This window comes from Primulina eburnea, chromosome 3 (genome assembly GCF_022965805.1).
Source record: "Primulina eburnea isolate SZY01 chromosome 3, ASM2296580v1, whole genome shotgun sequence".
Classification (NCBI taxonomy): domain Eukaryota; kingdom Viridiplantae; phylum Streptophyta; class Magnoliopsida; order Lamiales; family Gesneriaceae; genus Primulina; species Primulina eburnea.
Genome location: NC_133103.1, coordinates 50,360,221 through 50,375,683, shown reverse-complemented (window position 1 = coordinate 50,375,683; position 15,463 = coordinate 50,360,221). Strand labels below are relative to the sequence as shown.

The following is a 15,463-nucleotide window of genomic DNA, read 5'->3' as shown; positions in this document are numbered from 1 at the left end:
GATCTTATAATATTTTTATTTGTTCATCTCACTATATAAAGTTGTAATTTTTTTTATTGAAATAAGCATGATGCTTGCATGATATACTCTTAATTTAAGAAAAAGAAAATTAATTATACAGAAAAGACTAAATATGGGAAAAAAAACTAAATAATACAAATGCCAAGTCAACTGTGGAAAAAAGGTACTAAATAAAGACAAAAAACGACATCGTTGCGTGCGTACATCACTTGACTATCCCTATCCAAGAAAATGTCCACAAATATTCTTGAGAAGGAGAGTAAAAAAAAAAATTTATATTAAATTATTAAATATAATAAATTATTAAAAATGGGCAAAATGAAAATGGACTTTCCATCTCTCCTTCTGAGCCTAAAAAGTTGCCTTTTCCAAAGCACTCCAAATTTAAAAAGATCCCACTTTTCATGGGGAGAAGGTTGGGAAGAGCTTGAGATTGAGTTTAAAGCAAAATCTTGATGATAGCTATGTACATATTTTCCAAGAACCACACACAAAAAAGGTGAAAAATAATTTTTTTTAAACAAGAAATCAATATCTCAATACGATATGTGTGGAGAGAGGGAAGATTGTGGAAGCATCATGGTCGGCCATTAGAGCTTCATTGAAAGGACTAGCAAATGTGCCTTCCATTTCTTGAGAAGTTTTTTCGCTGTTTTTTGTCCATCTGAAGATGGTCCCTTTTGCTACTTTGCTCCATCAGCTAAAAGACAATAGCCTTTGTGTTGTTTTGTGCTGTTCTTTTGCTTTCTAAGCAACACAAGTCCAAAACCTATAAAATATAATATATAGCTATTTGATTCATTCCATTTGGATACTGGGATTTTCTTTCATTCTTGTATCTTATGAATCGCTTCTTTTTTCATTAATCTCAAATCTTGGATGTGGTTGAATTCCCACCACTCTGGGCAAAGGGTTGAATTTTGGGTTTCTTGATTAGAGTTCAAGTTTTCATTTTTGTGTATTATTTATGATTTTCATGCCTTTTGCTCTCTCTTTATCTCAAGGCATCACTTGAATATTGGTGGATTTTGATTTCAAATTTTAATGTAAAGGTATGGGCAGATTCAGCCTGTTGGTTTTTTTTCCCTTTCTAAATTTATATATTAATTTAGGCAGCGCCTCTTATGTTGATTATTATTTATTACATGCAGAGGTTCCCATTCGGTGGACTGTGTATCAGAACTGCTTTTGGCTGCCTTTTAGAGGATCAGTTCATGACTTTAATCTCATTTTTTTGGCCCCCTTTTCGAGGTTTCTGTAAATGTCCTTTGCGAGTTGTTTTCAAGAATTTGAGGTTCCAGCATCTCTGATTAAGATTGACAGATTTTGGTTCCACTTTTGAATCTTGGTGGTGATCTTTTTGTCTAAGTGGTGACTTTTGGCCAACAAAAGATTGGCACAATGTCTACAGTGTTTGGGTTCAGAAAAGGTGTTTTTGGGATTTTGATAGCAATTTTAATGTTCCCAATGATGCTTTTTTGTTGGTCTGAGGCGTTGAGTGCGGATGGAATTTATCTCCTAGAGTTCAAGAAAGTCGTTATTGACGCCCATAATTTTCTTTGGAATTGGAATCCCAATGATCAGATGCCTTGCAAATGGATAGGTGTGAAATGTTCTTTGGATTATGAACAGGTTGTGTTGTCCCTTGATTTGAGCTCGCTGAATCTTTCGGGAACGTTGAGTTCTAGTATTGGTAGTCTGGCTTTCCTAACTTATCTTGATCTTTCTCATAACGGGTTCGAGGGGAGCATCCCGAAGGAGATTGGGAATTTATCAAGATTGGAAACTCTTTATTTGAACGACAATCATTTTAGTGGGGGAATTCCTGTAGAATTGGGTAATCTCTCTTCTTTGCAAGATTTGAATTTATGCAATAACAAGATCTCCGGTCCTATTCCGGAAGAGTTCGGGAAGTTAACTTCTCTAATTCAGTTTGTTGCGTACACGAATAGTATCTCCGGCTCGATACCGGCATCTTTTGGTAAGTTGAGGAACTTGAAAACATTTCGAGCAGGGCAGAATGAGCTTTCTGGAAATCTACCAGTGGAAATAGGCAGTTGTAGTAGCCTGGAAACTCTTGGTCTTGCACAGAATCTATTAGATGGTAACTTACCGAAAGAGCTTGGTATGCTGACGAACTTGATTGATCTCATCCTTTGGGACAATCCATTTTCCGGATCTATACCAGGTGAGCTCGGGAATTGTACGAGTCTTGAGACTCTTGCTTTATACCAGACAAATCTGGTTGGAGGGATTCCTGCTGAACTCGGGAAACTCAGGTTTCTGAAGAGGTTATACTTGTACAGAAATGGATTAAACGGAACCATTCCCAAAGAAATCGGCAATCTTAGTTACTTGTTAGAAATTGATTTCTCGGAGAACTATTTGTCTGGTGAAATTCCTACTGAATTGACACGAATAAAGGGCTTACGCTTGCTGTACTTGTTCCAGAACGGGCTATCGGGAGTTATACCAACAGAACTCAGTAGCTTGATGAACTTGACGAAGCTAGACTTGTCGATAAACCGCCTAACTGGCCCTATTCCATTTGGCCTTCTGTATCTCCCTCAGATGCTTCAGTTGCAACTTTTTGACAATAATTTGAGCGGTACTATACCTCAAGGCCTTGGTCTTTATAGTCGACTTTGGGTAGTTGATTTTTCTGATAATAACTTAACCGGTAGAATTCCTCCTTATATATGTCAGCATTCTAACTTGATATTGCTGAATCTTGAGTCTAATAATCTGTATGGAAGCATTCCAGCCGGTATCTCGAATTGCCTTTCGTTGGTACAGCTGAGACTAGGTGGTAATAGGTTGACTGGGAGGTTTCCTTCAGGATTATGCAGATTGACCAATCTATCGGCAATTGAATTGGGTCGAAATAATTTCAGTGGCACGATACCTCAAGAGATCGGGACGTGCCAGAAGTTGCAAAGGCTTGATCTTTCGAGAAATTACTTTACATCCGAGTTGCCAAAGGAGATAGGGAATCTTTCGGAGCTTGCGGCTTTCAACATTTCGTCATGCCTTTTCTCGGGGCAGATACCACTAGAAATCATGAATTGCAAAGCCCTTCAAAGGCTCGATCTTAGTGGCAATGGTTTTCTTGGGCCTATACCGAAGGAACTGGGAAGTCTTTCTCTGCTTGAACGGCTTATTATTTCTGACAATTTTTTCTCTGGAGATATACCAGGTGCATTAGGTAATCTCACTCATTTGACTGAACTGCAGATGGGTGGAAATTTATTATCGGGTTCGATACCGAAGGAGTTGGGTAATCTTTCTGGCTTGCAGATAGCCATGAATCTTAGTTTTAATAAGTTGTCCGGAGCAATACCACCTCAGATTGGAAACCTTATCTTGCTAGAATACCTTCTGCTCAATAATAATGAGTTAAGTGGTGAGATTCCAAGCACATTTGGAAATCTTTCAAGTTTACTTGGTTGCAACCTCTCGTTCAACAAATTATCGGGTCCGTTGCCTAATGTACCGTTGTTTCAGAACATGAGCATCGGTAGCTTCATTGGAAACAAAGGGCTATGCGGCGGGCTTCTCGGTAATTGCACAAATATGGACACAACTCCTCGACCCAAACAAAATGCCGACTCTTCTCGAGGAAAGGTAGTATCTATTGTTGCTGCTGTGATAGGTGGAGTTTCACTTGTTCTAATCGTAGTAATTTTATACATCATGAAACAACATCCGGTTGATGTAGTTGCTTCTTCCCAAGATAACGACGTTTCATCCGAAGATTCCGATATATACTTCCCTCCAAAAGAAGGGTTCACTTTTCACGATCTAGTTGAGGCCACAAATAATTTTCACGACTCTTTTGTGATCGGTAGGGGAGCGGCTGGTACTGTGTATAAGGCCGTGTTGCAATCTAGCCAAACGATTGCCGTGAAGAAATTAGCATCGAATCGAGAGGGAAACAACATTGATAGCACGTTTCAAGCTGAGATTCTAACTCTCGGAAAGATCAGGCATCGTAATATAGTGAAACTATTTGGTTTTTGCTATCACCAAAATTCGAATCTTCTTATATACGAGTATATGGCGAGAGGTAGCTTGGGGGAATTGCTTCACCGGACAACTTGTGATCTTGACTGGCCAACACGGTTCTCCATTGCTCTCGGAGCTGCCGAAGGGCTTGCTTATTTGCATCATGACTGCAGGCCTAGGATAATTCACCGTGATATAAAGTCGAACAATATACTGCTCGATGAAAAGTTTGAAGCTCATGTTGGCGATTTTGGTCTGGCTAAGGTGATTGATATGCCCCAGTCCAAGTCCATGTCGGCAGTTGCTGGATCATATGGTTATATTGCCCCTGGTCAGCATCTTGTTCCCTTTCGAATGATGATTTTTCGAGTTTCGGATCATACTTGTCAAATTTTTGGCAATTAAAACTCCAGTCGTGATAAGTTAAATTGCCCTGCTCCATCTTCTTTTCTCTGCCTTTACTCTCTGTCATAGTTATTAGAGGTTATTAGAGGCATATGCATGTTTAAAGCGTAGCCAGAAGACGCTGGGCGGAACGATTTAGGGGAATGGATCTCGAGGCAGTGTACACTTAGTGTGATCTTGAGATTTTAATAACTGTGTTTGACACTATTCAAATACCCTTTATGATTAGTTTAGCTCATTAAAATCCAATCTCGTGTTGAACTAATTCATTTCAAACACTTAAAAGTTTTACATTTTTCTTTGCAGAGTATGCATACACTATGAAAGTTACAGAAAAATGCGACATATACAGCTATGGTGTGGTACTTCTGGAGTTGTTAACCGGAAAGACACCGGTACAACCCCTCGAAGAAGGAGGTAATCTCGTCGCACATTCACGGAACTTCATCAGGGAACATTCTCTCTCGTCTGAGATATTCGACAGTCGTTTGAATTTGAAAGACGAAACTAGTGCTAACCACATGATCACAGTATTGAAGATCGCTCTCCTCTGCACACGCACGCAACCGTTAGATCGACCATCCATGCGAGAGGTCGTGATTATGCTGATGGAATCTAATGAGCAAGAAGGTAGCGTGGTTTCGCCTCCGGATTACGAGGTCTAGCGACAAGCTATGGTGTAAGCACAAACTTTTTTTTTTTGGTTTTTCTTAATTCTGATGAACTTTTTTTACAGTAGGTTCTTGCTCATATCACTCATACCCATTGCCTATTTGTTGCGGCAGGATTTAGTTGTACATTTTGTTAGAGAATTATTGAGTTTGTACTTGTAGTATGTAACCTAATCTGCATTAAAACTACATACAACGGTGTTATATTCTCCTATAACGAACTGTTGTAATGTAATTCAAGCAGTTTTCCAAGAACAAGGAAGCAACAAACAAAAGAGCTAAGCATGGAAAAAAAACTGCTGTTTATGGTGGGAAAATATATATTTTTGGTCCCGTAATTTTCACGTTTTTTATTTTTGGTTATGTTATGGTTGATTCACGGTATTAGTATATTAACTTGCTCATTTTCTCAATTTTAGTCATTTTTTAACATAATGTCGACGTTAAATCGGACACGTCGACAATGTCTGTTGGGACTTTCATCATTTTTAGGCGTTAAGTCAGCACTTCGATTAAATGATATTAGTATTAAAAAATTATGAATTAATGGATTAAGACCATAAATTGACTGATAAAAGCACTCAGATTAAATGAGATTAGTGTTAAAAAGTTGTGAATTGATGGATTATGACCATAAATTGACTGATAACATGACAAAAAAATGAAAAAACAAAATATGCAAATTTACGACTAGATGTATTTTTCAAGGTGAGTTATATATACCTTTAATACTGTTTGTAATAATTACCTAAAACATCCGGCTAACTTTGAAAATTAAATATACATCCCAAATGTTTGTATCGATCTTATATTTACAATTATTAATTTTAAAAATTACATATATTTGTCTATTAGGGGTATTCGAATTGGTAGAGTAAATGAGTGTTTTGTCAACGACTAGGAAATTGATTTCTCTTACCAATATTTTTTCGGACCAACTTGTTACAAAAGACTTGCCTAATGTAATTTATCTGACTAAATGATTTGCAGACTATTGTTAGTCCTAACCGTATTCCAATTCACATAGAAAAATAACGGTTTCACATTATAAAAAATTAACACCACCACACACACACACACATATATATATATATATAGTTTATATCTATCATCTTTTATGAAGTCAATTGATCGTAATTATATACATCATCAATGGGTGGTCCGTGTCAAAGATGTGCAGGTATATCCTAATATAATATATATATATATCAGTATATCCCACACGTGTCCTTTTGCATATGAGTGTATATTGTGAGAGAATAATATGTGTAAGGTGTAATGCTTGACAGATAGAGCAGTATAACACCAAGTAGTTAAAATAGTTAATATTTGTGTTTTGATCAAAATTAGGGTTATGCTAAATGTTACAATATTTGAGACAACATTCAGCGGAATATTAAAGATTGTAACACAAATTGACTTTAACAAAATAGATGGACAAGATTAAATATGCACAAGTATAAATACTTGTGATGTGCCTCAGGACAAAAATTAATCACTAGAAAATCATAACGTTTACAAAAACCTATCACTAGTGATCTTCACAAAAATCAATTTTCTCAACACTTTGAGAAAACAAATGCTTTCCAAAAAACAAACAACCAAAATAAAAATTATTCAAGAAAGCAAAATATCGATGCCAAAAGTTTGAGGCAACGAAACACAATCTTTAGCCAACACTTTCACGCGTGTTGTCTGAACTGTCCTCAACAATCACGGCAGCACGCTACATAGCAGCAACAACGTTGGTAAATTTTTCTATAAAATTCCAGGAAGTGCGAAAGTGAGTGTATGATTGATCGAGCAGCCGCGTGATCAATGTCCTCCTTTTTCTTATTTATAAACTTCTTCTCACCTAGAGTTTATCTCCATAAGATAACATATTCAACAAGGAAAGTGAAATATTGATCCTTTATCAAGATAACATTTACATAATTATCTCATCATCAATAAAGACAAAATTTTATAAAATATTATATATGACCAAATCAATAAGGAAAATATAATATTAAAGAAATCATTTAATTTAAGAAATTATATTAATTAAATTAAGAGATAATATTTCCCTTCAATATGTATGCAATTTTCATAGTTGGAGGGAATAATTGTAAGATTGATATAATCTGGGGAGGTACATATAATTTTAAAATTAATTGTATTTTTTTGTGATTATCGTAAATCTCAATAAAGATATATGTAATTAATTTTTTTTTATAAATGCAAAATCTATATATTTATTTGTGTACTTTGGGATGAGAGTATAGTATGACACAGATTTCAATGATAGGAAGATTCATCCACACTCCACGTATTATGATAAATGCTTGATAGTAATTGTACTCCAATTTCTTATATTATCATTTTAAGACCGCTTGGTACGTATGATGAAATAATTAAATGATTATTAATTTGATTGATATATAATTGATAAGAGATGATATGTAATATTGTGTAATTAATTATTTTATGTGTGGTAGAATTTTTATTTGTAGAATAAATTTTGTTTTGATCAAAATACCCTGGAGTAATCAATCAAATTCTCACAAAGCACAAAAAATACCTTGGACATCAAAATCTAACAATTGAATTTCACACCACAAAATACCCTATTCTTTCCAAAGCACAGAACAATATCTTCTTCCAGGTGTTTTTACTAAAATGTATTCCACGTCGATTTTTCTTCTTTTACAGTGATTCCAAGGAAAGGAAGCCCGAAAACACCATGCACTAATCAACGACGACTTGTGATTATGATTGTCTATGAGTATTTTTGCATCTGCAAATACTGCAAATTTGTTTTTGTTTTGAAGTTTTACACAGATCACACAACTACTTAGATCTGAAGATGTATTGTAATTTGTGAGAGAATGCTAGTTGTTGTAAGTAATTTTATTGTGAGAATCTTCTGATTTATTTTTTTGTAAAGAGAAGAAATCATAGATCTGTTCGGAAGCTGTCGTGCAAAACCATTTGAAGAAAACATCGGAACTTAGGAATAAGATTTTCTGTCGGCAATGAAGATAGAGATTGTGAAAGAGAAGCTAGATTTAGCAATTGTGAATTTTTTTTATTTAAAATAAAGGGACAATTTCGTATTTTGCTACCAATAATCCTTGGTACGGGGAGGGATTGCTATAATATGTGGCAGAGTCGTGGACTTCTTTTCCAATATGAACATTAGAAATAATATGTCACTTCTTTTCCAATATGAACATTACTTATCATAATGACAGGCAATGTCCTTTAAATCAAGTCAAACAGGGACTAGAAAATCTATATAGCCTTAATCAACCCTACCAAACAAGCCCTTATTTTACAAGTTGATAAAATTTTATATGATAAATGCAATAAGCCTGAAGAAATTTAGGAATGTTTAATTGGGATGGAAAGACATGTTTTTGCTTTAATTTATATATTATCTTTAATAATGAAAATTATTTTAATTTCTATAATGAAAAAGGAGTGGTATTACATTAATTCATAATGATATTCGCTTATTCTTATTTTTATTCAACAAATTTATAGGAAATTGTTAAAAAAAAATATGGCGATAAGATGGATTATGTAGATAAATAGTGGAATGAAAATATTGGAGATGTTTGATTAATTTGTCATCTAATTTGTAGAATTTTACAAGTATTAATTTAGGAAATATATTTCTTATTTATCTTGTTGATTGATTAATTTTTTTTAATTATAATCATACTAATATGTACAAGTACCAAATGTTCTAATTCGATTCGGCAGTGGAGAGGAGTTTTGTATAACGTGATAATACTGAAGTATTACAGTCGAAATTTTTGGAGAAGGTTATGATTAGGGGTGGTGAAAAACTACCGGATATTTGGTATAGTGTACTTATCGTACCACAGATATCGCTCATACCAAAGTTAATGGTATAACGTAAATTTCAAAAAAATTCGGCATTTCAGTAAATATCGAAATACTGAAAACCAAAATACTGCAAACCAAAATACTGAAAAATTCATATATTTTAAAAATTATAATATAATGTCAATTTTGGTATCGTATGCTATTCAAAAAAAAATTTGGTATGACATTCAAAAACTTTCGGTATTTCGATGTAATAACACCAATTTTTTTAAAAAATTTGGTATAGAAGGTATTATATCGACATCATACCGAAATTATTGTATACCAATTCTTTTTGGTAAAACGGTATGTAATTTATGTCGTACCGAAATTTCGGTATTCATTTTTGGGTACGGTATACGATATTCTTTGAAAACCCAGATATAACGTATCGAACCAGACCTATTTATCATGGCCTAAAAATAAAAATATATACATATTATTTACACTTCACATTCTTGTAAGGTTGAACTTCGAACTAATAATGTTCATGTATCGTGCTAGACTGGACAAAATTTATCATCTTAGACTCACATTTGTCTAGACACGATTGAGTATTTACCTCAGAAGAGTTGCATTCATTGTTGCCAAACCCTAGTCCATTTCTATAATCAGTTAATTTTTTAAATCGTGAATCTTCTCAATGGAGGTAGAAGACTTGTTCGAAGAATTAACTATAAATGTCAACTGTTTATTTTCATTAATAGTTTTTTGGAACACTCTTCGTGTGTCATCATTTCAACTGCTAGAAGATTTATTTTTTACTTTCAAACCATCAAATTCCTTTCTATGCGAACAACTATAGTTGTTTGACTTATCTGTTAGTTTTTTTTTCTGCCTTAGCTTCATCAATAATTGTGAGATTCTTTTAAACTCATCCATCATATCATGCAGTATTGTGACAAAATCCTATCGTATGAATTCATATGAGACAAAATTAAATATCATGTCGTCAACAGTTTCAAACTCATTATTTGAAGTCTCCGGCTCAACATTTTTTCATGAGACATTGGACCTTCTCGTCATTAATTTCACTCGAGGAGATATCTGAACTAGATTGATCTGAGTCTGAGTCGACCCATTTTCTCTTTCTTTCCTAATCAACTAGATCTTTTTGATACTTATTTTTCTTGTGGGATCTTCTATAATCTTTGGATCATCTATTTTCTAAAGTCTCCTGATCATCTTTCTTTGGCATGTTGCAATATGCAATAAAATGGCATTGCTTTCTCCAATGAAATCAATCTTGATTATCACCCGCTTAGTTCATTTTACGATAAGAATTGAATTTAGATTGATTTTATTAAAAAAAATTCCCACAAGTAAGGACATAGTCTAGTTGCTTATCTGGTCAGTAGATTTTCTGCTGGAACATCATTCGTTAGTAGTTGGAATTGGGGTTTTAGAAATTAGAGCTTTAGTTTGTTGCGAACTGGATGACTCTTCTTCTGTTCGGATTCTTAGTTCAAACTCATAGGCTTTAAGATCAGCGAACAAGTCGTGCAGCTCATGTTTGTTGAGATCCTTGGACTTCTCATAGCCACTATCTTTATATCTCATTCTCGGGCAATACTCTCATAACCTTCAAAACAATTTTGTAGTTAGATTATTCTTTACCAACAGATGCTAGTTCAATAAAAATACTAATAAAATATTAATCAAACTCATTAAGAGTCTTGTTGGGATTCATTTTGTCATTATCGAATTTCTGGATTGCAACATTTAGCTAGTTTTCTTTGGTTTGATCGTTGCCCTTGCAGAGTTGGGTCAGCTTCTCCTATACTTATTTGGCAGTTGAGTATGTCTTGATCTTGTCGAACATGTTTTTGTCGAGAGTTTTGTATAAAGTGTCTTAGGCTACATTATCAAGGTTGGATTTCTTTTTGTCTTCAGTTATCCATTCAGACGAGTGCTTTTCTACCATATGTGAATCACCATCAGATATTGCTACAGTTGTATTCGCTTTCAAGATCTTCATTGGACTGTTATTGATCACATACCACATGTAAACATCTTGAGCCGCTAAATGTGCATGCATGCGTATTTTTCAGTCATCATAGTCTTCTTTATAAAACATTGAATCTTATTAAATGGTGTCATTTAAAAATATGTATTTGTCAGAGTGGAGAAAACCCTCTTTGATACCATTTGCTGGGATCAGATTAGAGTTTAGACCTAGGGTGGACAAATTATAAAATAAATTTCGAAACTTTGAGATGTTCTTAATATATTTTAGTATGTTAAAAAATATTCTTGAACAGCTGGCTTTGCTGGACTATTAAAATTAAAAAGTGTGAAAACGGTCTGGCTTGACTTGTGATAAAATATATGTAAGGAAGTTGACAATAAACAACTTTAAACTAATATGAAAGAATATAAAGTGTAGATTGAAATGAGACAAATGATTTATGGACGTTCGAAGATAACACTTCTATGTCGTCCTTTCTTCTACTCAGGAAAGTTTTCACTAAAAGACTTTGATTTTACGTCTTATAACAATTTATTTCAGTTAGGGCTTATAATTGCTTAAATCGACACTCTTAGTGATCACTTTAAACAAAACATGACATTTAAGAACCCTCGGTTCATTATAAAACAATACAAACTAGGATTGTTCAAACTTCGGATAAAACCGAAAATCCAAACCGAAAAAACCGAATATCGAACCGAATCGAATGCCGAATTTTGTAATTCGGATATAAATATTAAAACCGAAGTTTATTTAGTTCGATTTCAGATTATATATGTCAAAATCGAAAAAATCAAAATTTCATTAAATTAATATTTTTTTGTATTTTTATTTATATTATATATTTATGATATTTAGTGAATGAAAAACCATTTTGAATAATTTTTAGTTGATTGTTGTTTATTTAATTAATTTAAACCTTATATTAAAATATTTTACTAAGAAAACACGTAGAAAGTTAACATATTATATTTTACAATATATTTATAGCATTAACTTAATAATTATACCAAAATCGAAATAACCGACCGAAATAACCAAATTGTTTTGGTAGAAAACGAACCGAACCGAAGAAAAATGATTCGGATATCGGATTATATATCTCGGAAACCGAAAACCGAAAAAATTGAAATAAAAAACCGAAAACCGAATCGAACCGACCGATGAACACCCCTAATACAAATAACCCAACGGTTAGCTTTACGACTTGAGTTAGTAATGTAACTCATATTGATCTTTGAAAATTTGATATATTCTAAAAGACAAGTGCTATGTGAGCATCTTGAGATATGAAAGATTAAGAGTGCTCGAAGATCTTAGAAGTTTGCAAGCTTGAGAAATAATCACTCAGTTCAGTATAGCTTCTTTTCTTTGAAGTCTGCATATATATAGTTGAAAAACTCCTATGATCAGGATTTGATTTTTAAGGATCATCTGTACTTATTCTCGACAAAATAGACTTTTCACAAACATCATCACACAATGTAACAAATTTCATTTAATGTCCTTTTGATTTTTCCTTCTCTAGATCCAGTAGCCTCTGAAAAGTTAATTGACTTAAGACATATTCGAAAACGTTCTATCATTTGTAATTTGTCGATATTGTTACATCATACTTTATCAGAAACGACTTTACTTGTAGTATCCTTTGAATTTAGTTACATCTCACCGTTTGCACTACGGTTAGAGTTAAACGGTTTGAACATGTGTATTGCATATAGAACTTTGATTCGGTAAAAACATCTTGATCTTGAAACCGTTCGATGATGTTTGTCTTTCAATAGAGTACTAAAAATATTCCCACATTTAGTTTATCTTATCTTACTTGTGCTTTTCATTTCGATTTTTTTTTTTTTTACTTTAATTTGTTATTTGGTAAGTTTAACGAAGACGTGATTGGATTGACTTATCATAAACTATATGGGCCAGTACTCTCGACCTACCTCATATAATCACATCTCAATTTTTTAAAAAATAAATTTTTCAATAAGAAAAACGAATTCCAAAATTTAAATGAAGCAACTTTTAATTTATATTAGGAAACATTAAATTAGGAAAAAAAAAATATAGACAATCTCCAACAACTTAACGTTATATATATTCAATATATTTTCGACAGTCAACCAGATATATATCTACCATATATAATTGCGTAGATAATTCCAAACCATCAATTTTCATCCTTATATATACTTTAATTCACTCTCAAAAATATATTGAAACCATGGAATTTATGAAAAAAAGCTCATCCTTCCTTCTCTTGTTAATTTTAATGTTCCTCCCTTCATATTATTCGGAAATTATTCCGATCACTATAAAAATCGCCAACCAAATGGGGAAACCATTAAACGTTTCTTGTAGACAAGACGACATCGACGTCGGACACTATACTTTGGAACCGGCTCGGGTTTGGATTTACAAAGATATGGTGAACACAGACGTGGGCACGGGTCAGTTCGAGTGCGATCTGAATGCAGCAAGGAGGCATGGTCGTTTTTTTTTGTTCGATTTGTTTAGGGATTTGCAACATTGTTCTTTTGCTAAGTTGTGCTATTGGGGAGTTAGATTCGATGGATTATACTTGTTCTATGATCATCAGTTTAATTTGGTCATTCGTTGGCCCGCGTAATATGTTTTGTAGTTGTTTGTGGAGCGACGGGTCGATCGATTTCCAATTTATTGATAATTTTTTGTATACCGATTAAGTCATTTACAATAGTTTATGTATCAATTTATTAATAGTTCGTGTAGCAAAATAAATTGGCAAAAACTTGTGTGAGACTGTCTCACGGGTCGTATTTATGAGACGGATCTCTTATTTGTGTCACCTATGAAAAAGTATTACTTTTTATGCTAAGAATATTACTTTCTATTGTGAATATGAGTAAGGTTGACCCGTCTCACAGATTATGATCTGTGAGACGGTCTCAGATGATACTCACTCACATAAATTTTACTTGTTTGGATTCAGAAGAATTTGAATAACTAAATATGATTTTATAGATTTGTAATAATAATAATCCGTATCGGCTTGTGTACCTTTTATTTTTTGTGATTTGTTTCTAAAAATAAAACAAAATACCACATACATTCTAAATATATAGATTATTTTTCACACATATTAAGTAACTTTAATTATAACTTGTTATTTTTTATAGAATTGTAATAATATAGTAATCCGTATCGGCTTGTGTGCCTTTTATTTTTTGTGATTTGTTTCTACAAAAAGTTTAAAAAAGGCATAATTGTGTAGATTGTTATAGAAAAGATATTATAGATGATTATTTATATTGTTACCTATTCAAGTTCTGTAAATCTACTCTATAAATAGAGGTCTCCAATGATGAATAAAGTACACAAAAAATCATTCTCTCTTCTCTATATTCTCTACTATTCACAACACGTTATCAGTACGAGTGCTCTTCAAGGTAAAATTTATAAATAATTTATTCTTATTCTTGTATGAATGCTCTTGAAGAAGCACAATATTTAGATTTAATATTGATGCTCCCGAAGTAGCACAAATTATAGATTTATATTGATGCTCCTGAAGAATCACAACTTTTAATTTTATGTTGATGCTCCTGAAGTAGCACAACACGACTTTATGTTGAAGATATTGATAGATCTATGAATAAAATATTAATGAATAAGATTTATCAATATTCCCGAAGAATCTTGATCTAAAATCATAAAGATCTATCAATATCTATGAATAATATTGATATAAAATATAATGTTATCGTATTCCTGAAGAATTTAGATAACTATCATATGTTTCGACAATATTCTTGAAGAATATTGATTATAAATGTATTGTTGTTTAAGATTTATATTATTTGGATTTTGATGATTTAACTAGTCGCTAAAATTTTGTGTGAATACTAGTATTTACTAGTTTTATGATAATTTTTGAGTCAATCACAATACTATATTTGATATCAATTAGACCCAAAAAAAAAAAAAAATTATTTAATTGGCTTTAATTTATGGTACAAAATTTTAATGTTTCAACTTAGATAAAGGATCAACATTTTAGAAGCATTTTGAAATGATAAATTAATCGACATTATAGAATAAAAATAAAAGGAGTTTTAGATTTTCGATTGAGGATCCGAAAATATTTTTTTATTGTGTTTGAATGGATAAATTTGATTTTGATTAACGATTTTTGAATTGATGATTTTATCTTAGAACGATTTAATAGATTGATTTCAAGTTATCTCATCTTCTATGTATTTTAAATCCATCCCCGATGCTATTGAAATTATTTAAATTTGTATAAAGTTCATTTGAAATTTACTTGGATTTTTTATATCTAAACAAATTATTGGTATTTGAAATCCTTGAACTGTGAAATTCTAGGTGTGGGAGTAATTTTTTTTAAGACATAAATTTTCTTATAATTTCTTTAAGTCCAAAGTGTTGGATTTTTTTTCCTTTTCAAGAAATATATGGCTTGTTTACGAAGTTGGGCAGGATTCTGTCATATTTGTTTTACGTATTTAGAATAATTGTG

The 15,463-nt window shown here is 32.6% G+C and overlaps 1 protein-coding gene across 2 annotated transcripts; it reads left to right on the top strand.

The window, feature by feature from the left end:
- The first annotated feature begins 349 nt into the window (after positions 1-349).
- LOC140827818 (uncharacterized) lies at positions 350-5,429 on the top strand. Of its 2 annotated transcripts, none has more exons than XM_073190668.1 (3): positions 350-520; positions 1,173-4,357; positions 4,738-5,429. In XM_073190668.1, the coding sequence occupies exons 2-3, from the start codon at positions 1,423-1,425 to the stop codon at positions 5,094-5,096; spliced, it is 3,294 nt and encodes a 1,097-aa protein (XP_073046769.1). In that variant the 5' UTR covers positions 350-520; positions 1,173-1,422; the 3' UTR covers positions 5,097-5,429. The 2 variants fall into 2 exon arrangements, with proteins under 2 accessions (XP_073046769.1, XP_073046768.1); XM_073190667.1 differs by having other exon boundaries at positions 350-1,073.
- Positions 5,430-15,463: the final 10,034 nt, after the last annotated feature.

Bases quoted from the DNA above. Each gene is read 5' to 3' on its own strand.
- LOC140827818 (XM_073190668.1), top strand. From the start codon at position 1,423: ATGTCTACAGTGTTTGGGTTCAGAAAAGGTGTTTTTGGGATTTTGATA. The intron at 4,358-4,737 runs GTCAGCATCTTG...TTTTCTTTGCAG, and splicing joins ATATGGTTATATTGCCCCTG to AGTATGCATACACTATGAAA.